Source organism: Camellia sinensis, chromosome 15, assembly GCF_055761805.1.
Source record: "Camellia sinensis isolate YWXY chromosome 15, ASM5576180v1, whole genome shotgun sequence".
Taxonomy (NCBI): Eukaryota; Viridiplantae; Streptophyta; class Magnoliopsida; order Ericales; family Theaceae; genus Camellia; species Camellia sinensis.
Genome location: NC_138975.1, coordinates 46,886,238 through 46,912,331, shown reverse-complemented (window position 1 = coordinate 46,912,331; position 26,094 = coordinate 46,886,238). Strand labels below are relative to the sequence as shown.

The 26,094-nt window shown below is 37.6% G+C and overlaps 1 protein-coding gene across 1 annotated transcript; it reads right to left on the bottom strand.

Moving 5' to 3' along the window:
• Positions 1 to 62: 62 nt before the first annotated feature.
• LOC114255948 (uncharacterized) lies at positions 63 to 18,725 on the bottom strand. The gene is made up of 9 exons (XM_028195485.2): positions 18,666 to 18,725; positions 18,091 to 18,142; positions 16,388 to 17,769; positions 10,477 to 10,566; positions 9,269 to 9,553; positions 8,515 to 8,565; positions 8,331 to 8,393; positions 7,985 to 8,239; positions 63 to 640 (listed from the first exon to the last, which is right to left on the bottom strand). The coding sequence occupies exons 3-9, from the start codon at positions 17,754 to 17,756 to the stop codon at positions 420 to 422; spliced, it is 2,334 nt and encodes a 777-aa protein (XP_028051286.2). The 5' UTR covers positions 17,757 to 17,769; positions 18,091 to 18,142; positions 18,666 to 18,725; the 3' UTR covers positions 63 to 419.
• Between the last annotated feature and the right edge of the window lie 7,369 nt (positions 18,726 to 26,094).

The following is a 26,094-nucleotide window of genomic DNA, read 5'->3' as shown; positions in this document are numbered from 1 at the left end:
TAAAATGAATGCAAAGCAACAGACATAAACTTACTAAGAACTTTCCACAGTAAAGATCAAGGTAGAAGAATTCAATGCCAACTCTTGAATCATTAAAACAAAAAAAAAAAATACAAAAAAAGAGGTTAATATGCTTCCCCAGTTAGCTAAAATTAATGTATTGACAAAAAGGGTGGTTACAGTTATTATATGCCCCACCTTCAGAGGCCCTGGCCACTCACCATCTTTTGGGACCATCTATGTGCCCTCATTTCCTGTATGTACAGTTTTTTGAATTTTACATACTATCTGCAATTCCTCTAAAAGAACTTTCATTTTTCTTTCTTTCCTTTTCTTCCTCTCTTCCTTTGATAAATGCTGCAGAAATTTAGATTAAAAAACTGTTTTGAGGAAATTGCAAAAAAGAGGGTAAAGGAACGCTACGTCTCGCCAATGGCGCAAGGAATGCATGGGGGATTCTTAGATTGGTCTTCGGGAGTGATAAGTTGCAAGCAGCGGTCATGAAAGGTGTGGCCACATGGAAGAACAGCAACAGGTGGTGATACGGCCGGCTGGTATACAGGGCCTTCTGGTGTGAATGAAAGATCTCTCTTACATAGCATACATTTCTGTCCGGTTGGTTGAGGAAGTCCCTCAGAATCTGCACACCACAAAATTCACAGGGTCACTGCTTGTATTGTTACAACTTGCAAGGATGTTTAATATTACAAGCACATACAGATATCAATTCGAGTAAAACAACTGTTCCTCTGAGCTAAAGATCCATAGTTGCACAATAATTTAGTGCCAAGCAATATTGGACCTGTTTGGTGTAACTTTTCTCAAACTGAAAATTGATAGTCAGATAGTAGAAGTTAAAGCACCCCTTTCCTCAACTACCAGATAATCTTCTTTTTTTTTTTTTCTTTTTTTTTCCAGCTTACAAAAGCTATTTTTGTCTTATAAGTTGTAAGCATAAACTGTACCAAACATATTTAGATTCCAAAATAAATAAAAACAGAAGAAACTATAAGCAGGCCTTATAAGCTGCTACAAAAACTTAAGTGGCTGCAGCCAAGCAAAATATTGGAAGTACATTATTCAGACAAGTCTCTGAGAAGGATGAAGGGAAAGGGACAATCTTCAAAAGCTTCAGTAAGGCCAAACCACAGCCAAGAATCAAGGCTAGTCAATTTAAACCATTTAGCTGTAATCCTGACATCTAAGAAGCACGGACACTTCTAAGAAGGTGACGTATTCGTGTCGTATCCGTGTCGGACACCGATACTCTTTGGACACTCTCAGGACACGTGTCCGACACTCTTCAAAACGTGTCCTATTTTTTAAATTTTTTTAAAGACTTGGACACTCTTTGGACACTTGAAGAACATACGTGCCCATCGCTTAAATACAAGTGTCTAACGATTAAACATATGTGAAATTAATTATAAGTTTGAACAAAACAACTTAAGATACAATAATAAAACAAAAACTATATAAATTTATAGGAATTAGTATCATATTGTATTTTTTATTATCTTTTTAATGATATATTCATATATATAACATATAATAAATATATAAAATTACATATTTCATGCGTGTCCCTCACGTGTCGTGTCCTACATTTTTTGAAAATTAACGTGTCAGCGTGTCCGTGTCGTGTCACGTGTCCATGCTTCTTAGCCTGACATGCTTGAGGCCTATAGAAGTTATACAACAGGCCAGCATGGAAGGAATTGATGAAGCAAATATTGTTTCTCAACATAAGAGCATCCTCAACAAGCTCTTTAAAATCATTTTTTGGCTAAAAGTTTCAAAAAATCAACTTCATCAAACTCACTTGCAGCTCATCAAAATTTATGATGGCTACAGTAACTCGTTACAACAAGTGAGGCACGGTTCATCGCTACTTGTGTGTTACCGGATGTCTGCCGGGAAGTCCGGCCGGTCAACCAGTCAACGGCATTTATTATTTTTTTTTTGCTTTTTTAAGAATTGTTTGGCTGGTAACTTATCAATTTAATAAAAAAAGAAAAGACTAACAAACACTATAAAAAAATAATATTTAATAAGAATAAGTTAGAATAAAGAGTTTGATGCGGTAGGTGCTAAAAGGTGACTAGCTAAAATAATGATATAGCTTTAATTTGACTAAAAATTTGAAGAGTTTGGTGTGGATTCTCTAACTAAGGTGTAATCAACCCAAGTCAAGAAAGTTCCGGGCTGCCCAATCTTGGCTCATTTATCTAGGAATATTATTACTCAAGTTCAACTCAAACTCGAATTGAGTTTTTGAATATGAGATCAAGCTCGCTTGAGATTGCTCACTTTGCTCAAGATGGACTCTCTAGACACAAAATAATAAAATGAGCTTAAGAAGCTCAATGTATTGGAGCTTAGGCTTTTGCTAAGGTCACAAGCACCTTAAAGACAAACCTTTGATTGTCTACAACTTACTATAGTAGTGCATATTGCTAATACATTTTTTTTATCCATTGCAATTTTCTTCTTGGATGATGTGCCCCGGTGTATTTTGTTTGCAAATGATAATGTTCTAAGAAATGAATTATACTAAATTAGAAATGTGGAGAGAAGCATTTGAGCCAAAAGAGTTTAAAATTAGTAAAAACAAAACGATATATATGGAACATAACCTTAGTAACAGTAGAAGTAGAAATATTGGAGAAGTGAAGATCGGAACCAGGAGATAACAAATAGTTTACATTTTCATTATCTACATTCGATTATTGATAAGGTTGGCCAAGTTGGAGATGATGTGATCCATCAAATCGAAGTGGCTTGGTGTAAGTAGTGTGTTTGGCATATTATGTAATTGATGAATACCGGCAAAATTGAAAGAAATTTTTTATATAACAGCTATAAGGCCAAAGGTGTTTTACAGGACAAAATGTTGGGCAGGGCAATGGAGAAGTGAAGATTGAAACAAGGAGATAATAAATAGTTTACATTTTCATTATCTAGATTTGATTATTGATAAGGATGGTCAGGTTGGAGATGATGTGATCCATCAAATCAAAGTGGCATGGTGTAAGTAGAGTGTGTTTGGCATATTATGTAATTGATGAATAACAGCAAAATTGAAAGAAATTTTTCATACAATAGCTATAAGACCAAAGGTGTTTTACAGGGCAAAATGTTGGGCAATTAAGAAATGTGTTCCTAAAGTAAGTTGGACAACATGTAAGTGTACCTAAGATTAGAAAACTTACATGGATGTATGATAAGACTACGAAATATAGAATTATAAATGAATAAATTTGTGAAATGGTAGGATTTGCACCAATTGAAGATATATTGAGAGAGAATAGGCTATGATCGCACAGCCTTGACCAGTTAGAGGCCAATTATGTGACAACTCCGTTCTGCATTATGCTTTTAATTCTTTAATTGTGCATGTGTTTATGTGCTAAGTGTGAATTTGAATGATAATTATGTTGTTAATGTGGTTTTAACTTTACATCCGTTGATCGTAGGAAAATCTGTTATGATTTCTGTTTTGATCTGAAAATTGAAGGCCTTAATGGCATCAGAAACCGAAATTGGTTAATTTATTGTGATCAACATAATTTTAAGAGCCTATTAGAAAGTTTAACAAAAATTTGATTCAGTCTAAATTAATTAGATTAAACTAATTAGAACTAAGTGTAATTAGTTAATATTAAGCCTATATTAACACCCTAATCTAATCCTCAAGTATAAATATGTTATAATTAGAAGCTTGAAGCCTTAATCATAAATTGAACTCAAAAATTCTGAGATAGAGAGATTTAGAGAGAGAGAACTCAATTTGTAGAGAGAGAGGAGCTTGAATTTGAAGAATTTGCTAAGAGAATTGAAGAATTGTGAAGTACAACTCAAGAATTTGCTAATTTGAGCTCAATTAAAGACCCTAGGTAAGCTTTTGAACCCTAAGTCATGGAGTTAAGTTCTTTCACATATGAAATAAAGAGAACTACGTGATTGAGTGCAAGAATTAAGCCAAGATTGTTGAATTTAGAGGCAATTCATACATGCATGCATAGTTTGGTTAAGTTTTACATTTTTTAACATAATTATCTCACCCATGTTGAATTTGAAAGATGAAATGTACATGCATGCATGAATTACAAGGTTTTGACAGTGAATTGCATATTTTTGAAGCTTTAGAATAGAGTTTGAAATTTAAAATCAACATGCATGAAGCATTAGGTTTCTTTTTGAAGAATTCTTAAAGTATTAAGCTTTGATTTTGCAATTTGGTCTTGAATTCACGTTTTTGGAAGAGTTTTAAGTCTTTGAGAAGTGATTTACAAGCCATGCAAGAGTTTGTATTTGAATTGCAAGCTTTGAAGCTCAACTCTGTTCTGGAAATTCCAAAATTCTGTCGCACCGCTTGAGCGAACAATTTGTCACTCAAGGGCGCATTGCATGCATCTAATATTTTTGCAGGCATTTACAGTTGGCTCGAGCGACCAAGTGATTGCTCGAGCGACTACTTTTTACTCGGCACCTCAGCTCGAGTGAACATCAAGCCTAAATTTGGACCATCCAGTACTTTTGCAGACCACGTGGTCCACTCGAGTGACCAAAGTTACGCTCGAGCGAAGTACTCTGTTTCAGCAAATTTTGAAAAGACATATACTAATCAAATGTGCATTCTCATTCCTTTTTGAACATTCTTAGGCATGAATTGAACATTCCAAATAAATTAAAGGGGTATAATGAAGCCTAAGAGAATTAAATGAGTTAAAGAACAATCTGATTGAACAATGTGATTCAACGTGTATATGTCGATGAATTGTGTAGGATCATTTGCAAGAACGAATCAACAACTAAATCACTGTGAATAATATCTTAGTAAAGATATTTTCTTAATTACTCTATTTTCTGTCTATCCTACTGTGGTAAACTTTCTAAAACTGTGAATTTGCAAAAGTGAATGAGTTTCTATCTGTCTGATCATTGTGATATCTGTAAACGTGATCGATGTGACACAAATGTGTATGACGGACCCAAAGGTCGTTTTTTATATCTGAATTGGGCCCAAGGTCGTTTCGTACATTTGATAAGATGGACCCAAGGTCGTTCTGAACATCTGATAAGTCTAACTATCTGTTATGAGTAGACCAAATGGTCATTATACAGCTGTAAATGATTGGACCCGAGGTCGTTCTGTTATGATATGATCAATTCCATTCTGTACACTTGATAGACCCAAGGTCGTTCTGTTATCTGTTGAACCCAAGGTCGTTTTGTTACGTATTGCTTGTGACATATATATATAAATGCTTATGTCAATTACTAGAACTCATTCACATAAACCCTTTACTCTGATGTTATTCATTAGGCGTTAGCTTACTTTGTATTTATATGTATGTAGGTGAGCAGCGGAATGTCCAGCTCCAGCCTTAGTGAACTCGTAAAGGAACCCAAGTTTTGCGAAGTCTATCATGAGCGCCTCACGAGCAAGGCTATAGTTTCTTTGATATTTTGGTTTTCTGTTTCTTTCTTTTGTTGGTCATAATCTACCGTTCCAGTGTATAAGTTCTAGTTTGTATGACAATGATGCTTGAAAGATCTTGGATATATAGAATCTTAATTAAGTCTGCATGAGTGTGAGTTATTAATATATGAGAAGTTTCTGTTTATGCCATTTATGCATAGCTCATTGGATAAAATTTTTGTTAATCTGTTTGTGCTTCTAGCCCCTTATTATTAATTATGTCTGTATTCTGAGACTATAAATAATCTCATGATTACTAGCCGGTTATGATCCAAACCTCTAGGGGCGAGTTCAGATCATAACAAATTATAACATTTGGAAGCCTAGACTGAAGCCTGTGGGCCCGAAATCATTTTGATCCCAGTGATGTAATTGGTAGCATATTATTATTGTATTGTTTAGTTAAATTTAATTAAATAAAAATCACTAAGAGATTAGTTTATTAGGTTTCCTATTTTAGTTAGGTTACTAGGATTTGATTATAATATGCATTTTGGAATAATAATATTGAGATTTTGAGATGCTGTGGTCATTTTTGAATTATTCTCTCTCTTCTACATCAGGCTAAGACGGTTTAGTTATGTACAATAAAAACCTACAGAAGCAATGGTAAGGAAGGGCGATATGATCACCATAAATGAAAATGTTTGAGGGAGAAGACCTATATTATATTGGCATGGGATGCACTAGTAAAGAAATATATGAATTTATTAGTTTTAACTAAGCATACAACACTTAATAAAGCAGAATGGCGAAAAGAATTCATGTAACAGATTCTACTTGATTGAGACACAAGGCCAAGTAAGGTGTAATCGACCCAAGTCAAGCGAAGTTCCAGGATGCTCAATCTTGGCTCGTTTCACTTGGAAGATTGCAAGTTTGGCTTGAGCTCAAATTGAGTTTTTGAATGTGAGATCGAGCTTGGCTCAAGACTGCTCACTTGACTTTGTTCAAGATGAACTCTCTTGACTTGAAATAATAGAACGATCTTGAGAAGTCCAAGATATTGGAGCTTAGGCTTTTGTTAAGTTCACAAGCAACTTAAAGATGAGCCTATGATTGTCTACCTACAACTAATTACAGCTTATAAGTGCATATTGCTAATAATTTTTTAATTCCTTTTTTTTTAATTGGTAAAGGCATCAATTAGGGGGGAAAAGTGATTATAAGCATGTTAAGGTTCTCTCTTGGGCATAATTGTCTTTTTCTCAACAAAAAAAAAAAAAAAAAAGAGACCAGGTTTGGTTGACTAGAAACCTCCCTTGCAAAAGGGTTTCTTTATATGCACCTTAGCTCGTATTTTGCACTTGCTTGCAAGCCTAGCAAGTTGAGCACATAATACTTAGGCTTGGATCAATTTTTTGATGAGCCTTATTTTGTGTTTGAATTTTGTTCATTTATCCATCGAGCTTGATTTAATCGAGCCATAATTCTAGCCAAACACAAGCAGAACAAAAGTTGCTTGACTCGTATTACACCCCTAAACATAAGTAAACAAAGTCTAGATACGACCTCAACTAGATAAGAGATTTAATATAATGGGCCATCATCAAGTGACTTTAGTGCAATGAAGAGCATGCACTTTGACATTATGAAGAGAACTGTTGGACCAAAAAAAATTATGGAATCATTGATGACATTGTCATAAACTCCAGGATAACCATGTTATTGTTAGATAGCTTGACATACATTGTTGGGCACATTTCCTAACAGTTTAGGCTTTTGAGAAAATTGGTGACTTAACAGTTATGACATGAAAGATTAATGCTATGTTCAAGGTTGTTAGAATCGCATGATTACGATTCGATACAAAGTTTTAACAAAAATGACTCGAATCGTGGTGTTAAATCGGAAATTGAGTGAATCGTACGATTCAATTTACGATTCACACGATTCAATTCTATTTCTATTCTTGTTTACATAATGCATAAAACATCATTTTCGCCATATAAAAATATTCGTGATTTTATATGTATACACATACATATAATTTGATCATATTGATAATTTACTTTATTTTAAACACTGTATTTTTATATGTATATAAATAAGGTTATTTACACTAAGACCTCCTAAACTATTGAGAAATATCATTTTGCCCTCTAAACTACAAATGCGTACAAATGTTCCTAAATTATAAAAACGTACAAATTGAACCGTTAACGGAAGATGTCAAAGTAAAACACGCCAATAGTTTAGGGGATCCATTTGTACTTTTTTATAGTTTTTTTTTGGGGGGGAGGGGGGGCAAAGTGACACTTCTCAACGGTTTAGGAGGTCTCTGTGTAAATAATCCTATATAAATATATAGAATTATACATTATATTAAATAAAATGAATCTTACGATTCACGATTCACTATTTTAGCTAAATAATTCAAGATTCAATTCGTGATTTGACAACAATGTATATTGTAAAAAATAAATAATGAGGGCAGGAATTCAAAAATAAAGAAAATATTTATGATCAAAATATATCAAGAGAAGCCACAAGAAATACCTTGCCATTTTATATAAGGAACAGCAGCAGGAATAGGGATAGCAGGAGGAGGAGGAATACGGATAGCACCAGCAGGAGCAGTCCGTGGTGGGGATGGCACAGATGGATGAATGGGAGGTTGAAGTGATATCTTCCTGCGTTGAATCCGGGGAGCAGTTGGAGGGGGTAGAATTCCCCCCCTTTTAAAAGATGGTCTACGAAGAACATCGGAAGCCTGAGAGAGGCCATAACCTTTTGCAGTCGAAATTACTTGGCCTGTGAGTTGTACAAATTGCTACCATAAACAAAAGAAAATACTCACTGAAACTTATATAAAGTGTAGGCTAATATAGTAATTAAGTAATACCTGTAGTAGAAGTCGGTCGAACAATATCATTGGAATAATGAGCAGGCAGACCTTGAGAGACGCCTATTGCATGAAGGCAATCATCAAAATATAGTACATAGGCAAGGACATTAAATAAATTATAATCATGAGAAAAGAATAATAGAAGTTAGAAGTATCAACTCAAAAGCTGAAGTATAAATACCAGTAGTAAAGTGGGGACCACGAAGATCTGTAGAAAACAGTTCAGGCCGCCCTAGTTTACATCAAAGTGAGCATCAGAAATATTATGAGTGCAAGATAACTACCATAATTGTAAGAAAGTGCACACTGAAAACTCTGTATTTACCATGCTGACACAAAAAATATATTATGAGTGAAGGAACTGAATAGTATATACAATAGCAAAAGCAGGTTCAAGAAAATTTTTAGAAATTGAACTTGTATGCTCTTGAGTTGATCAAGTTTACCCAAGAACAATCACCAAGCCTTATTACAGATGCATCCACAGCAATGAAAAGATGACTTCCATGATAACCTAAGCCAGCAAATTTGAATGGTATATAGAAAAAGTAGGTTCGAGAATTTTTTTAGAAATTCTACTGGTATGCTCTTGAGGTTGATCAAGTTTTACTACAGTAGAATCAGCAAAACCTTAGTACAGATGCATCCACAACAATGAACAAGATGACTTGCATGATAAACTAAGCCATTTAAAGTTTCCATCTCAGTATACTACATGTGCCTGGGCCAACCATCTTGCAGTGAAAAAACTCATCCTACATATAAGCATGTTTGAGGCTTTTAACAAGATTGGACAATTTAAATTTTGAAAATGTTTGACTCATTCAATAAAGTCACAAAATCTTTATCCTCAACTGAGAACTGAATCCCAGTGAAAAAAGATAAGAGATCTTTCTAGTAACACATATCCAAAGGTGTGAAGGGAATGCCCTTACTTGCTGTCTGAAGCCCTATCTCCTTGGGATACAATCCATGTTCAGCAGCATAAACAACACGACTGTCATCAACTCGAGTGCCCGTAATGTTGGGAAACAGGCCATCTCCAACAGCTTGAGTAGCAGAATGCTCATGAACTTGAACTCCTAGCCTCTGGGGAAAAAGGCCACTTCCAGCAGCTTGAGCAGCACTATCCTTGGCAAATTGAACACCTACCCTCTTGGGAAACAGACCACCCCCGGCAGCATAGCGGGAACTACCAGCATTAGCAGAATATCGCTGCCCTGTAAAGAGAATCATTTAGTGAAGAAGTTATTTATCAGAGAATGCATAAACCTCTTATCATTTAAATTCAGAATTTGTGTGTGTGTGTTGTTGTGAACAGTCATTGCAACACACTATAATTTAACCGCAGCAACTCCAGTTCTGGTACATGTTAAAACATTGTTGCAATGTGTTTACAGTCAAGCAAAGTATTAGCAAATCCTCCTTTCAAATTTGTGTTATAGTTTTGCAATTTATATTTTGCCTAGCCACAGTATCATTGTTCTTCTGGATATATTCAAAAATTAATGGATGAGAGTTTTTGGTTGCAAGATAGTGAGGTTCTCAAAATTCTAATGAAGAAAATATAGCAAGTTAACAACACCAGCTTGATTACAAATCCAATTAGCAGAAAGTAAGAAAACACAGATTAATTGTGTGCACGCATAAACCAATGACAGCACCAATAACGAATAGTAGTTTAGTTCTAGTTGAAGGTGTTGCCAGATTTTAAGCAGTTGAGATATGGTTTTGTTGACATTAACAATTCACAGTTTGATTCATATGATTCCATACAAATTTCAAGCAAAACAATTCCATTCATGATGTTGAATCTTAAATTGAGTGAATCGTACAATTCAATTGTGATTCACTATAATTCATTGCGGTTAGGTTTTGTTTGCATAATACATGAAACAGTTGTTATTCGCAAAACAAAAAAAGGATAATCAATTAATTATACTGATAAATGTGGTCTTATATTTACAAATATGTACACAATTTAGTTATGTTGATATTAATTTATTTTAAACGTGTATTTTATATATATATATATATATATGTATACACATATTATAAATTATATATTAAGCTAAATAAAATGAATCTTCTGATTCATGATTTGACAAAAATCACATGGGTGAGAAGTGAGTTATGCCCTCACCGGTTGGTTGAACACGCTTCCTCTTAAGAAGTTGAGCACTTTCATCAACAGCTTGAGCTGCACTATCCTTCAGAGCTGAAAATAAATGCCCTGCAAAAGAAGTGCAAAGAGTGAGTACAGAGAGAAAATTATATATCTGTAAATATCAAATACTGATATTTTACCAAGTATGCCAAGACTTCGGTGTTGTTTGGTATAGCTGTTAAAACAGATTATAGATTATACCTTAACAAATTATAGATTATACCTTAACAGATTGTAAATTATGACTTTAATCAGAAGTTGTTAATCTGTTTGGTGTAACTGTTGGATTATAGATTTAAGTTGCTGAGTAATGTTTGTTAAGTAAGCTATGAAGTAACTTTTTCAATTAACTTTTATTTTTTATTATTCACTATTTGTCTACATTTCTCATAAAAAATAATAATAATATTTTATAGTCCATTTGGGTCTTTTTCTATTTTTTTTTAAAAATAAAATAAAAAATTCTAAGAGTATAACCGTGAATTAACATGTCTATAGCAGAAGCTGATAATCAGAAAGAAGGGGTGAGTAGCTTCTCAGAATTAGCTTTTTTGACTTAAAATAAGTTGTTAGAATCAGAAACAGTTTGAAATAAGTTTAACCAAACAGTCCAAAATAATTTTTTAAAAGCCAGAAGCCATAAATTGGCTAAAAAAAACCGCACCAAACACCCCCTTCATCTTAATCTAATAGTAGACAATCATTAATGGGTGACAAGGCAGTATTGAAATCCTTCTCTCGCTAACACAAAAACACATGCACGCACAAACAAAAGATATTTAAAATTTAAAACTTGAAATTTTAATGGGTTTTTTTGAAAATTCACCAAATGAATCTAAGTCATGAAGTACAAGGGGCAGATTGATAAGGGAGGGGGGCCAGCACGGGCTGAGGCCATAGGATACTAGAAAATCGTTTTCCATGTCCTTGGTCACGGTGCATTTTTTTCTTTTCTATAACTATGAAAAAATAAAAGAAATAAAGAAAAGGTTGTGGAATAGATTCAAGTCAAAGAAATCAGCCTCTCCACAAAAGAAGTGGGGGGTAATTCTTTATACAAACAACCTCTCCCATACCCAGTGTAAGTGAGGCCCTCCGCAATAGGTACAACTCCTTTTTCCTCTTTTTAATTTTTATTTTTTAAATGAGAGCACAAGACTTAAGAAATAGTTTTGTACTTTGTGAGAGTTATCACATGGAAATTAATGAAAGCCCACTCAAGAAGCCACATAATTTTAAGGCTACTAAGGCTAGGTTTGGCAAGCCCCAAAAAATTCAAAAAGTCAAAAAAGTTACACAAAAAGCAAAAAAGTCATTACTATTCACAAATAAAAAATATTAAAAAATATTTTATACATTTTTGTAATACAAAAGTTTTCATTACACTGTCAGCCGTACTGTCCCAGTAGGAAGGCAGGTCATACATTTTTGGGAAAAAAAATTACATATGTAAAGCCACAAAGTTTGATGGTAATGTTGGGCCCTTGGGGGCCTACTAAGGGTTCCGTTTTGATAATCCAAACCGCTAAATATGTAGAATTCGTCGAGTACTATATGTCTGTAAAAAATCACGTTGATCGGATATCGTTAACTATATGATCAAATCATTTTTGTATAAACAAAACGGATGGTGTGATAGTTAACTGTTGAAAAAAAACTAATTCGATCATATGGCTATCGATATCCGATCAATGTGATTTTTTACAGGCATATAATCATAGACGAGTTGTACATATTCAACGGTTCAAATTATTAAAACGGGACCCGTGGTGGCCCCCATGGACCGACCATCACCATCCAAACATTTTGCCCCGAAGGAGGCAATAATTTGTTGTGTAAGACACGCTGCCCCAGCAGGGTAGCCATACAACCTACTCAACTTTCTTCTCCTATACACTTTATTTATATAATTTTTTATTACATATTTTTTCGTAAAAAGACAAAAAGTTAACCCAAATGTCTATATTTTTTTTCTCAACTTTTTAGTCCAAAAAGTGCACTTATTTAGGACATCCCAAACAACTCCTAAGGCCTTGTTTGTCAACTATACAGTTTAGTCAAAAAGTCACTATAAGTTGTCACATCACTCTCTCTACTTTTCAGCACAGCTTTTCGTAAAAAAAAAGTTACTAAAATAACATGTTCCCCAACAAGGCCTAAGTTTTTTTCTAGATTTTTTTTGTCATTTAAATTATTTTTGATGAATGGGTTTTTATTACTAATCCTGCTAGGATTCCAAGCTACTATAGTTTAAGTAACTAAAATGCAATTCCACAATTTTCTTCTTTACGCTAAAATTGGTTCAGTGGTCAAAACTTGGGCTACCAATCTTAAGGTTGTGGGTTTGAACCTAAGGGCAACCATTTTGTGCAAATTATGCTAAACTTTAGGTTTGTACCCAATCTACCCCTCCCAAACTCCAATCCAATGGGTGTACTTTTTTATGTTAAAAGATAACTACAACTCAAGCCTCTCCCTCTTTTAAAGACATGAAATACATTATTTGAGGTATATCCATATTTGAAATGTTTTTTTCAGTATAATAAGAATACGTATATTTCTACCCAAAGCCAGTATGATTTGACACTTCAGACAACAGATTTCAGCAAAACATATTCTTCATTACTCAAATATTCTATATCATTGCTCATAATTTGTTCACAGGCACAATAACTAACAAAAATTACTGGAGTATATCCCTGTTTGCTTACCGGATATAAAGGCTGGATATGGGTGTGGGACCGGATATAATATGAGGTGGGTCCTAAGAAGCATGGACACAGACACGTGACACGGCACGGATACGACATGGACACACTGACACGTTAATTTTCAAAAAATGAAGGACACGACATGTGGGGGACACGCATGAAATATGTAATTTTATATATTTATTATATGTTATATATATTAATATATCATTCAAAGATAATAAAAAATACAATATAACACTAATTCCTATAAATTTATATGATTTTTGTTTTATTATTGTATCTTAAGTTATTTTGTTTAAACTTATAATTAGTTTCACATGTGTTCAATCGATAGACACATGTGTTTATGTGATTGACATTGTGTCCTCCAAGTGTTCAAAGAGTGTCCGGGTCTTTAAAAAAATTTAAAAATTAGGACACGTTTTGAAGAGTGTCGAACACGTGTCCTAAGAGTGTCTAAAGAGTGTCGGTATCCGACACGGACACGACACAGATACGTCACCTTCTTAGAAGTGTCCGTACTTCTTAGGGTGGGTCCCATATTTTTTTTGTCTCCTTATATCCCGTGTTTGGTTGCTCCAAATATAGGGAGTCCGGATAGTATATGATGCAAAAGGGGGATATGCAATACCCCCCCCCATAGTATTGTATATCCCTCACTGTCGAATATAGCTCATCTTTCATCCAAAGGTCAAAAATAATCATCATATATCCTATCTTAATCAAACATAGTATAAGTGACCTCACAATATATATAATCCATCTTATATCCTATAACATATTGGGCTTGTTTGGTTTGTATTTGAGAAATATGTTTTGAGATAAAAAGTACGAAAATTTGTTTAGTTTGGTTTTTTTTCAAAAGATGTTTTGAAAAATTATTTTGAGAGAGAGTTTTGGAAAAAGTGATTGATTTGATGTGTATGAGACAGAGATTTGTTTGGAAAACTTGTAAACCAAACAAGTTTTGGAAAAAAAATTTGAAAAAATTTATTTGGTTTGATTACTTTTGAAAACTTATTTGTAGAGAATTTTTCCCAAAATTTTTTGAGAAACACAAACCAAACAAGGCCATTATATCCCATCTTTATCCTTACGTATTACATATCCTCCTGAAATCCTTATATCCAATCTGGACAATCAATCAGGGCCAAATGTTCTTCAACAGCATAAATGGATTCAGCATGGATAGACAAGAAAATATAATTAACGTTGCTAGCTAAATAATTTCTGTAAAATTAGATTCTAAGGGCTTGTTTGGTTTGTTTTTGGGAAAAAATTTTGGAAAAAATTATCTGCAAACAAATTTTCAAGAATAATCAAACCAAACAAATTTTTCCAAAAAAAATCTCAAAATTTTTTTTGGTTTGCTTCTTTCCAAAATCACTCTCTCTCTCACACATCAAATCAATCACTTTTTTTAAAACTCTCTCCCCAAAACAATTTTCCAAAACCATTTCTAAAAAAAGGCAAACCAAACAAGTTTTCGTACTTTTTATCTCAAAAACTACTCTACAAACACAAACCAAACAAGCCCTAAATTTTTTATGTATAGAAGAAATAAGTAAAACAAATATTCATATGGCCCAGAGATATGATTAAAAACCAAACCCTGCAGCTGCTCACAGAGCAATTGTGCACATCAATCTCAAGGGTAGATGAGTATATCAAATAAACAAAAATATAAATAAAAAACAATGTTGCACTATGATCAAAGAACTCATTGTCACACTTGGATAAAGAAACAAGAAATGAGAACTAAGGAGTGAGACCCAATTAAGATCAAATGCTAAATCAATTAAACTATGTAATCCCAAACTCCAACTACTTGGTTCTCTTTAAAGTATCTAAGAAAAGGTATGCAAGCCACCTACCTTTGGCAACACTGATTCACGGGCAACAAGAGTCATTTAGTTTTGGATTGGGTCACTATACAAGGTTTGGCAAGCCTATTGTAGCTCAACGGATGGGAAATAACATAAAAATACAAATTGTGAACTTTAAGAGCCTGATCATCAATTATAACAAGTGAACATCCCTGAAGCAAGAAATTGCCACTGCTAAGACTCGCTGTAGAAAAAATTGCTTACTCACTTGGAAAAAATGGAAAATTCTCCACACACCAGTTGCTTGGCTGCATCAGGTTAGACACTTAAACAATGATGACAAAACAACCAACTTGGTATAAGAGTGCATGTCTTTCAAGTCAGTGGTGGCCCTAGCACTTTTTTTTCACCCTATTGAAGGTGATAGGCATAAAGACTATCACATTGTCCACATCATCTGGTTACTGGTTCTATGCTTATCATCATAAATTATACTAATAGTGTAAAGGTTTACAAATTAAGTTCCTGTCACATTGAATATCATACATGTACTTTCCCTTGCAACATCATACATCAGTTCATGAGGACAATTGAAGTGTCAAGAAATTATTCCATAACCCGTTGAGGAGTTTCAGAGTCCAACCGTCCATGTTCTACTAGATTTTTTACTGAGTCCCAGCTTTGCCCCTACTCTTTTTATTAACTAGCTCACTTCCAGTTCTAGAGAAGAAACTAAATGAAGCCCAAAAGAAACCATTAACAAACTAAATTTCCTCTTCTCCTATATCGTTTTAATTATTTATCTCAATGATGAGGACACCAATGACTGCTTTTGGATCATAAAGCCTTCTTATCCTTACTCTTGAATAAATACTAAAATAAGCCTCCAAATAAAATTCCAAAGATTATGTTGATATCATTGTATTACCAGTCAAATGTGATATCATTCTCATGTGACATACAATAGAGTTACCAAAATTCAGGCAGGAACTTGCTCATCATTTCCTGGCAGTGAGAGAGAATGCAACCCCATAACTTACTGTGCTAGGTATGTTTCAGAAAATACAAATTTCAAGCTCCAACATCTCACAAACATTTAAACATAAATGAGGTTGAGAAACCCCTAATTTGATAAAGAATTCTAACATTTTAGCAAGAAACAAACAACAGAGATCAATATAGAATACTGCTAAATAAAGTGTAACATGCCATAAACAAACATCCCCAGGACCCCATCCCACCACCAAAAATTAGACAGGGCAAGAAATCCTGAACTACAAAACCAAATATTTCATATCTTCTTATATTCATATGTGGAAGGGATGTGGAATGATTGGCATTGCTCACCTGAATGTTCTTTCCTGATGGAGCTTCCTTTGAACCCAACAGAAGGAGAAACCACAGAAGACTCTGTTGGCACAGCTGTTTCCATAAACCGTTGATGTAGTTGGTCAGAAGTTGGTTGAGTGGTGGTCCAGGTAAACTTTTCAGATTCCGATACTAACCCAGATTTCCAAGTTTGTCCAGAATCAAGCCACCCAGCTGAGCAGCTGCTAAATGGTCCTGAAGATGCAGCCAGCTCACCTATGAAACCTTTATAAGGATCTGAAGTAGCATGTCTTGAATCTCTGTTACCTACAAAATCTACGTTCCTGTTACTCAATTGAGGAACACCAAGTTGCATATCAGCTTGCGGTCTTTGCAAAATATGGAATGGGCTTGAATTTAGATCAGTAGTAGTATCACACACAACTCCAACATTATTGTTAGATGGGGTCCAGCTTCCCGCATTATACCCCAGATTTGGGAATCCACCAATATTATTTTGAAAGCTTGAAAACCCACCAACAAAGTTGTGACCTGGATTCAAGGAGATTCCAGTGGCTTGTTGAACATGGGAAGTATTTAACTGGGGAGAAAAAGCTACGTCTAAATTACCAGTAATCTCTCTGCTGTTGAGATCAAATTTAGATTTGGCATCTGTCTTACCTCCAATACCAAGAGAAAGAAAACTCCCATCAATTCTTTTTGGACAACCAAATCGAGCTGCATTGACCTGGTCATGGTTATCAATATTCATTTCTCCACTATTCTGGGGATGGGACAATGTAGTTTTGCTACTTCCTAAGCCAACAAAATTCTTCATCTGTGGCCTATGCATATGACTACCATCTGCTTCTCTACCGTGCCCAGTCATTTCATAACCTCCACCAGCATTACCTCCAATCAGCGTGAAATTAATCTCAGGGTTGTTGAGGCTATTAAAATAGGGTGAACCATTCAGCATGGTATCAGCAGCCCCAATTTTATTGTGAAAGTTTGATACCCCCTTCACATGACCTTCGGGAAAAGGTAAATCTTGCCTATACAGGCTGGGTCTGTAACTACTGACATTCATCGAATTCAGGTCAATCAGGGGATTTTGCAAGTTATGGAGCTGATTGAGATCAACCATCAAATTTCCACAGGTCTCAGGAATGCTATGTGTGTAAGGTTGATGTGTCCCATGAATGTGTTTCCAAGGAAAAGGAGCAACTGGAAATGGTGCGTATGGGAAGGACATAGGATCATCTCTAGCAATGCTACCATTATGAAAAATCCCAGTGCAGTCAGCAGCAGCATTCTGCCTATTGGTGAAAGCAAATTCATCGTTCTCTTGCACAAGAAAATTTGAGGCAGGTGTGTTCTCCCCATTGTTTAACTTGTCACTTTCCATTACTTGGTCAATTCTGAACAAAAAGATAGAAGTAAAACAATTCATTCAAAATATTCCGTTCCACTTGCAAACACTAATTTATGGAGCATCAAAAAAAAAAGATTAGCAAATTCTCCCCTTTGTAATTGGTCTGTAAATGTTCTAATTTTATTCACACACACACACACACACATATATATATATAAAGAGAGAGATTATTGAATATCAATTCATGTGTGTCTGTGTGTGTTTATATTCAGTCCTCTTTTGAACTTTTCAGTGGCTGAATTATAAACCCTAAACTTAACTCAAAACAAAATTTCTAAAGAATTGAAGAATTGCATGTTCAGAGGACCTTCTAATTAGTCGAATTGCTAGAAATGCAGAAGAGTGAAGCCATCTATGTCCTAAAAAATTAACAAAGAAAACTTTTAAACCCAATTAACAGATAAAAGAAGAAATACCCAGAAAAGAGAAGATCAATGATCAAGCTGCATAGATATCAACAACCCCAAACAAGAAAATTCAGGAAGAAACGTAAAACCCATGAGACATCATCTAGTTTTAAAGCGGTACAAGAAAGATAAGAACATGAACTCATTTTTCACGCAAAAAAAAAAAAAAAATGTTTCTTTTGTCTTTTACTCAGCTTGAAGACAAGCAAAGATCAACAAACAAACCAACCCACTGACCCACCCACACACTTCACAATATTTAAAAAAAAAAAAAAAAAAAAATCGAAAAACAAAGAATCAAACACCTAAAATGCACAGTACAAAGAAATATAATCGAATAGAATTGAAGAAGCAAAACCGTTTTTTGTTTTCACACATCAATCAATGCAATCAAGAGGCGAAACATTTGGGGGTTTTAGATACAATTCTCACTATATCTATCTATCTATATATATGGGTTTAGAAGAGGTCTTACCAGTGATGCTTTTGATCGGAGAAGATTCAAAAGCAGAGAGAGAGAGAGAAGAGAAGAGAGAGAAAGAGGTGTCTTTTGGCGCTTAGGGCACTATCGAGAGTTTTAAAGGGTTCGGTATGGGACCCATCATAGTGCCACGTGCGCGTCACAGGGCGCCTTGGGAGCATGAGTTGCTCTGCTGACGTGTGGAATGATTATTGGGTGTTCTTAGCATACGATCACGTGTTTCAAGTAATTGATGAAAAAAATAATATTAAGGCCAAGTTTGGCATCAACTAAATAATACAAAAAGTTAAAAAGTAACTATTCTATTTAAGTCACATCATCTTATTTAAATCACATCACCTCTCTAACACATCACATCAAACCCAATCCAAACCCAACCCATATAAGCCAATAAGTCAAAAAATGCACTTTTTTAGAACATCCCAAACCAACCCTAACTAATGTATTTAATTTCAGTTTGAATTTAATTTTTTTTAAATTAAATTTTTTTTGTATTTTTTAATTTTTAGTGAATATTTTTAAAATTTTAAATATTTTTTAAAATTTTTTAAATTTACTTTATTTAGATGTATTTAAAAAGTAAATTATTTGTAAAAAAATATTTTAAAAAATTAATAAATACACAAAAATAAGAAAATATATTGAATTTTCATTTTTTTTGGTATTTTTGTATTTTTGGTATTAGTGAATCTTTTAAAAAAATCACAAAAATTATACTTTTTAAGTGTATTTATGTTAGATGTGTTTAAAAATTAAAAAAATTACTTAAAATATTAAAAAAATTCAATAAAAACAAAAAAAATATGGAAAATGAGAGGGTAATTTTTGGGAAAAATTGGGCCGAGCTGCGAGTTGGGCTTTGAGGCCCAAAACGCGAAGGACTAAATAAAAAGGCCGTAATGGATACTCCGGCCCAGGAGAGCAAGGTTACTCCGGCCTTGGAGAGACAAAGTTACTTCGGCCCAAGGAGGTGAAATTACTTCGGCTCACAAATGATAAAGTTACTTCGGTTAGAGGATTGTAAATGTACTTCGGTCTGGGAGCAACTTGAAGTTAGACCGGCCTTGAAGTTGTATCGACCTTAGAGGTATACCGGTTTGGGAGTTATACCGGTCGAGAGTCGTTGGTTCGGTCCAAACACACCATAGGTTGAACAGATGAGAAACCGATATAAGGAAGAGTAAAGGGAAGGGCCGAACTAAGGATAGTTCGGCCTACTTTGCTTCGGTCAAATGGTAGTTCGGCCATGGAGAAAACCATCCCACTTGGTTTAAGCAGTGGGGGAGAGTGTAAAAGGATAACATTATCCTTAGGAGTATGAATCCTAGGAAGACTCTGCAAGTAGAAATACAAGTCCTACTAGGATTGTGCCACGGGAAACTTATAAAAGCCCACAAACATCACCTTGGAGGAGGTAATTGAACATAATTCTTTCTGAGAGCAAAAAACTTTGTCTATTTGTCAAGCTTACTGACTTAGGCATCGGAGAGGTTTCCGGCACACACCTGCCGGCTAGCTCACGTTTGTGTTTTCAGGTGACAAAGCGACGTCGTACGGAGGAGCGTGGACTTGGTCAACAGGATTATACGAGGAGAATTATTTCCTCCCCGTACAATTGGCGCTGTCTGTGGGAAGAATAGACAAGAACAAAAACCTCTTGACTAAGCTTCTCCTTTCTCTCAAATCAATGGCACACATTGAAGAACTACCGCAGTCCGCCGTCGACGGACTAACTCCAGATGGGGGCGCAAGGCGTGAAGGATTACCCTCTGTCCCTCCTATGGCAGATCTGGAGCCCCAACAACATAACTCCAGGAGGAGTGGCAGGGGAAGGCGGAATAGCAGCCCTCGTCACTCCCAAAGTCCTGACAGGCAAAGGAGGAGGATTGATCCTCAAGCCCTGGAAGATCGCGTAAAGGAACAAGATGAACTAATTCGGAAGATGGCGGCGGACATGGAAGCATTAAAACGCCAGATGAAGACTAAAGATGTGGCGACAGGAGAGGGGCGCAAGCACAAGACGCCCTCTCGCCACTCAGAGAATCGTAGTAGGAATACTACACCCTCCCAAGGAGAGAGCAGAAGCCTCAGGACAGGCGACACTCATTCCTTATCTTCCAGGACTCGTCACTCAAGGTCTGAGAGGACGAGATCCGAAAGATCATACACTGAAGGAAGCACGTATTGGCCTTCACATTCACACCGAACCAGATCTAGACAAACAGAGCTGCCCAGGTCATCCGACTTACGAACCGTGCTCGAAGAAAAAGCACGATGTAAGGAGGATGCCAGGGCAAGGGATCCACACCGAGTTTCGGCCTTACAACGGTTGGCTCCTCGGACGCATGGAAGCGTCGAGGTTGGAATGCCAATACCACAACCGGCCTACGAACCAACGGACAAAGCATTGGCAAGACTACAGACTTCGCCGTTTGTTCCAGCAATCGAAAACGCGCCCCTACCATCAGGCTTCCTTCAGCCGAAATTCACTACCTATGAAGGGAAGACGGACCCGTATTCACACCTGAGCCACTTTCGCCAAGTCATGGCTGTGTACAGGCGAAACGAGGCCTTAATGTGCATACTCTTCCCGTCAAGCCTTGGCGACCTAGGCTTGACTTGGTTCGAAAAACTCCCAGAGGGCAGCATAGCCTCCTGGGCCCAATTGGCAGAAGTGTTCGTAACGAGGTTTCGAACAAACACTAAAACGCCGGTGGAGATAGACCAGTTACTCTCCATCGACATGGATGAAAAAGAGACCCTCAGATCTTACAACAGTCGCTACTGGGAGACATTCAACCAGATTGGAGACTGCCCCACCAATCTAGCCATTGCGCAATATAAAAGAGGCCTTCCAGTAGGGAACAGACTAAGGGATTCGATTACCATGACGCCACCCCTCACCATGGAGGCCCTGATGGAAAGAGTGCATCAGCACATCAGGGTAGAAGAAGATGGCGCACGTGCAAAAGCAAAATCTAGTACAACCACAATACCAGAAAAGAAGACCTCAGCAAAGGTCAATACAGTAGATCGGCAGAATAAAAACGGGCGTAGCAGACGAGATAACAGAGAAGACCCAGACAAAAGATGGTTGAGAATCCGCACTGCCATAACAACGGTGTTCAAAAAACCAATATATCGGATTCTGAGCGAAATAAAAGATGAGCCTTTTGTCAAGTGGCCAGCCAAGCTAGGGGAAGCTCAGAAAAATTACGACGACAGATCACGGTGCACCTTCCACCAAGAAAAGGGGCACAGAACTGAGAATTGCATGCCACTGAGACAGCACTTGGAAGAATTGGTGGCAGCAGGCCACTTGGACGAATACATCGAAGGAGGAACGCAACCGGCCCCCCAAGATCATAATAACCATCCCAACAGAATACCAATCGACGCCCCACCACAAGGCATCATCAATGTAATACATGGAGTCTTTGAACCTGAGCGTGTATGCGAGCTCAAGGGATCAATCAAGAAGGCTGAACACTTTAGGGAAGTATTAAGTACCCAACCTGCCGCCAAAAAGGGGAAGACAGAGGCAACGAATGTCATGTCCTTTTCGGATAAGGACTTGGATCGAATATACTGTCCTCACAATGATGCGCTGGTCGTCACTCTCCGAGTCAAGGATTTTGATGTCAAGCGGATTCTGATTGACCAGGGTAGTTCATGTGAGATCATGTACTACGACACATTCAAGCAGCTGAAGCTGCAAGACAAAGACTTGGCGCCTGCAGTTTCTCCCCTGATTGGATTCAACTCCATGCCAGAGTGGCCTGTCGGCAAAATAATCCTTCCAGTCAGAGCAGGAAGTGTAACAAAACAAGTGGAGTTCTGGGTATTGAAGGTCCCCTCCACATACAACATCATCTTGGGCAGAACATGGCTACATGCCATGCGTTCGGTAGCGTCATTTTACCATCAGGTAATGCGGTTCCCCAACGAAACCGGCATAATTGAAGAAGTCTATGGCGATTAGATCATGTCAAAACAATGCTTCGCCACAGCGAATGGAAGCCGAGCTGCCAAAGGATACGTTTATTCGGTGGAAGAACCAGAAAGTAATAAACTATTCGCGGACGTCGGCAAAGAGGCTGATCAGAAAGCGGTAGAGGACTTGGTGGAGGTAAAAATAGATGAGAAGAACCCAGATAAGTTCTTCTTGCTTGGCTCATCGTTGTCCAGCACTGAGAGATTAGAGGTCTTGGAATTCTTGACCTCTAATATCGAAGTGTTTGCCTGGACGCCCTACGACATGCCAGGTATTGACCCAAACTTCATCAGTCACCAACTCAATGTCCACCCATCTGCCAGACCAGTCATCCAACGCACACGCAGATCGGCACTCCACCACGCCGAAATAGTGGCAGAAGAAGTAGGCAACCTGCTGGAGGCAAGAGCAATTAGAGAAGTGCACTACCCAAGATGGATCTCCAACACAGTTGTAGTACCAAAAAAGAATGGTAAATGGCGTGTCTGCGTCGACTACAAAACAGTCAACAAGGCATGCCCAAAAGATAGCTTTCCTCTACCAAGGATAGATCAACTGGTGGACTTAACGGCAGGGCATAACCGACTTAGCTTTCTGGATGCATACAGAGGCTACCACCAGATCGCCATGCATGAACCAGACCAGGAGGTCACATCCTTCACAACACCAAGGGGGTTATATTGCTACAAGGTCATGCCCTTTGGCCTAAAGAACGCAGGGGCGACATTCCAAAGGATGGTCACCAAGATGTTCGAACCATTGTTAGGCAGAACAATGGAGGCTTACATCGACGACATGGTGGTCAAAAGCAAGGATGAGAATGACCATCTTAAAGATCTAGGCGAGATGTTCCAGATCCTGAAGAAACACAAGTTGCGCCTCAATGCATCCAAATGCGCATTCGGAGTTGGATCTGGCAAATTCTTGGGCTTCTTGGTGACCAACCGAGGTATAGAAGCAGATCCCTCTCAGATTAAAGCAATCCAGGAGTTGGAGAGACCAAACTCAGTCAAAGAAGTGCAGCATCTCACTGGTATGGCGGCTGCACTCAACCGGTTTATAAGCAGGTCATCAGACAGACTACGACCATTCTTCCAAGCCTTAAAAGCCAAGTTTGAGTGGGATGAAGAATGCGACCGAGCTCTGGAAAGCTTGAAGGAGTACATGTCTTCCCCACCACTACTTGTTACTCCGGTACCTGGTGAAGAACTCTTTTTGTACCTGGCAGTCTCTCAGCACGCAGTCAGCGCAGTGTTGGTTCGTGCAGAAGGAATACAACACCTGCCCATCTTTTATGTCAGCAAGACATTGTTGGGAGCCGAAACAAGGTACTTGCCCTTGGAGAAACTAGCATTAGCATTAATGATGGCATCCAGAAAATTGGCGCACTACTTTCACGCCCATACCATAGTCGTCCTCACAGCCTTTCCACTAAAAGCTCTGTTTGAAAGGGCGAACTTTAGTGGGCAAATTTTGAAGTGGGTAGTAGAGTTGGGACAATTCGACATCAAATTCCAACCCAAGACCGCAATAAAAGCCCAATCTTTGGCAGACTTCGTCGCAGAGTTTACTCCTGGAAGTCATCATATCTGCCCAGTCGACCTAACTGACACAACCGAACTAGGGACGGAAGTTGACGCCGGAATAGCGCAACCCCTAGCAGAAGGTAGTCAATCAAGCACCAAGGCAGACCATATTACGGACAACAAGGAAGAGACAAACAAAGGCTCACCAACAGTTCAAACAGAGGGCGAAGGACAGACAGCCAACATGGACCTTGAAGAAAACACCATTCTTGACCTCACGACATCATCTGATCCTTCCACTTGCTGGAAACTATTCGTTGGAGAGATGTGGAAGCTCTTTGTGGATGGAGCATCCAACCGACATGGTGCAGGGCTTGGCATAGTCCTCATCTCTCCAGATGGCCTGGTTATTGAGCAAGCAATCAACCTTGGCTTCCCAGCATCCAATAATGAAGCGGAGTATGAGGCGCTTCTCGCAGGACTCAAGTCAGCACACTTCATGAAGGCAACCGAACTAATGGTATATAGTGACTCTCTGCTGGTGGTAAACCAAATTTCTGGCGAATACGAAGCAAAGGATGACAGAATGGCCAAGTACCAAGAGTTAGTCAGAACAGAGATCAAGAAGTTTGATGTAGTAAGGATAGAACAAATTGGCAGGGAGGAAAACAGCCGAGCGGACGAACTAGCAGGCCTTGCCTCAATAGCAGATACAACAATCCCTCATCCACTACTCATCGACTTCTTACCAAGACCAAGCATAGAAGACCCCGAAGCAGAAGAAGTATGTTGCACAGAATTAGGCCCTTCATGGATGGATCCCATCATCCTGTTCCTAAAAGACGGCATCCTACCAGAAGAGAAAAAAGAAGCCAACAAAATAAGGGCAAAGTCGCAGTGATTTTGGCTATCTCCATCTTTGGCATTATACAAGAAGTCATTCTCTGGGCCTTACCTCAAGTGCGTTCATCCCAGCAAAGTAGAAGCATTCTTGTTCGAAATACACGAAGGGGTGTGTGGAAGTTATCAAGGGGGAAGGTCGCTCGCTTACAGGGCTATTTCGCAAGGATATTGGTGGCCATATATGCAAGCAGACTCAGAGAAATATGTGAAGAAGTGTGAGAAATGCCAAAAATTCGCACACCAAATACATCAACCAGCAAGAGAACTCCTACCATTAACTAGCCCATGGCCTTTCGCAATGTGGGGCTTGGACATAGTAGGACCACTTCCAACAGCACCCGGGGGCAGAAAATTCTTTCTCGCAGCAACAGACTACTTCACAAAGTGGGTGGAAGCAGAAGCATTGGCGTCAATCAAAGAAAAAGATGTGAAGAAGTTTGTTTGGCAGAATATTATCACTCGGTTTGGCATACCAAAAGCACTGATCTCAGACAATGGAACTCAGTTCGACGGCAGAATCTTTAGAAGCTTTTGTGAAGAATACAAGATAGAGTTCTACAATTCCACACCGGCATATCCTCAAGCAAATGGGCAGGCTGAAGCATCAAATAAACTCGTCTTGGATGGACTAAAGAAAAGGCTAGAGAAAGCAAAAGGCAAGTGGGCAGATGAACTTCCTCACGTCTTATGGGCTTACCGCACCACGCCTCGGCGATCAACTTGAGAAACACCATTCTCCTTGGCCTATGGAATGGAAGCAGTGATCCCACTAGAAGTTGGCCTCCCCACAATTCGAAGCGAAAATTTTGATCCAGACTTAAATGGAGAAGCCATAGCCTTAGAACTCAACCTTGCAGAAGAAAGAAGAGAAAGAGCACTAGTCCACATCGCCTCATACCAACGAGAGTTAATCAGAAAGTACAGCAAAAAGGTGCATCTAAGACAATTTAAGATTGGGGATTGGGTACTACGCAAAGTAATGGGAAACACCTTGATCCCA

Bases quoted from the DNA above. Each gene is read 5' to 3' on its own strand.
- LOC114255948 (XM_028195485.2), bottom strand. From the start codon at position 17,756: ATGGAAAGTGACAAGTTAAACAATGGGGAGAACACACCTGCCTCAAAT. The intron at 9,554-10,476 runs GTGAGGGCATAA...TTCTCTTTACAG, and splicing joins GAAGCGTGTTCAACCAACCG to GGCAGCGATATTCTGCTAAT. The intron at 8,240-8,330 runs GTATTACTTAAT...TACAACTCACAG, and splicing joins TCGACCGACTTCTACTACAG to GCCAAGTAATTTCGACTGCA.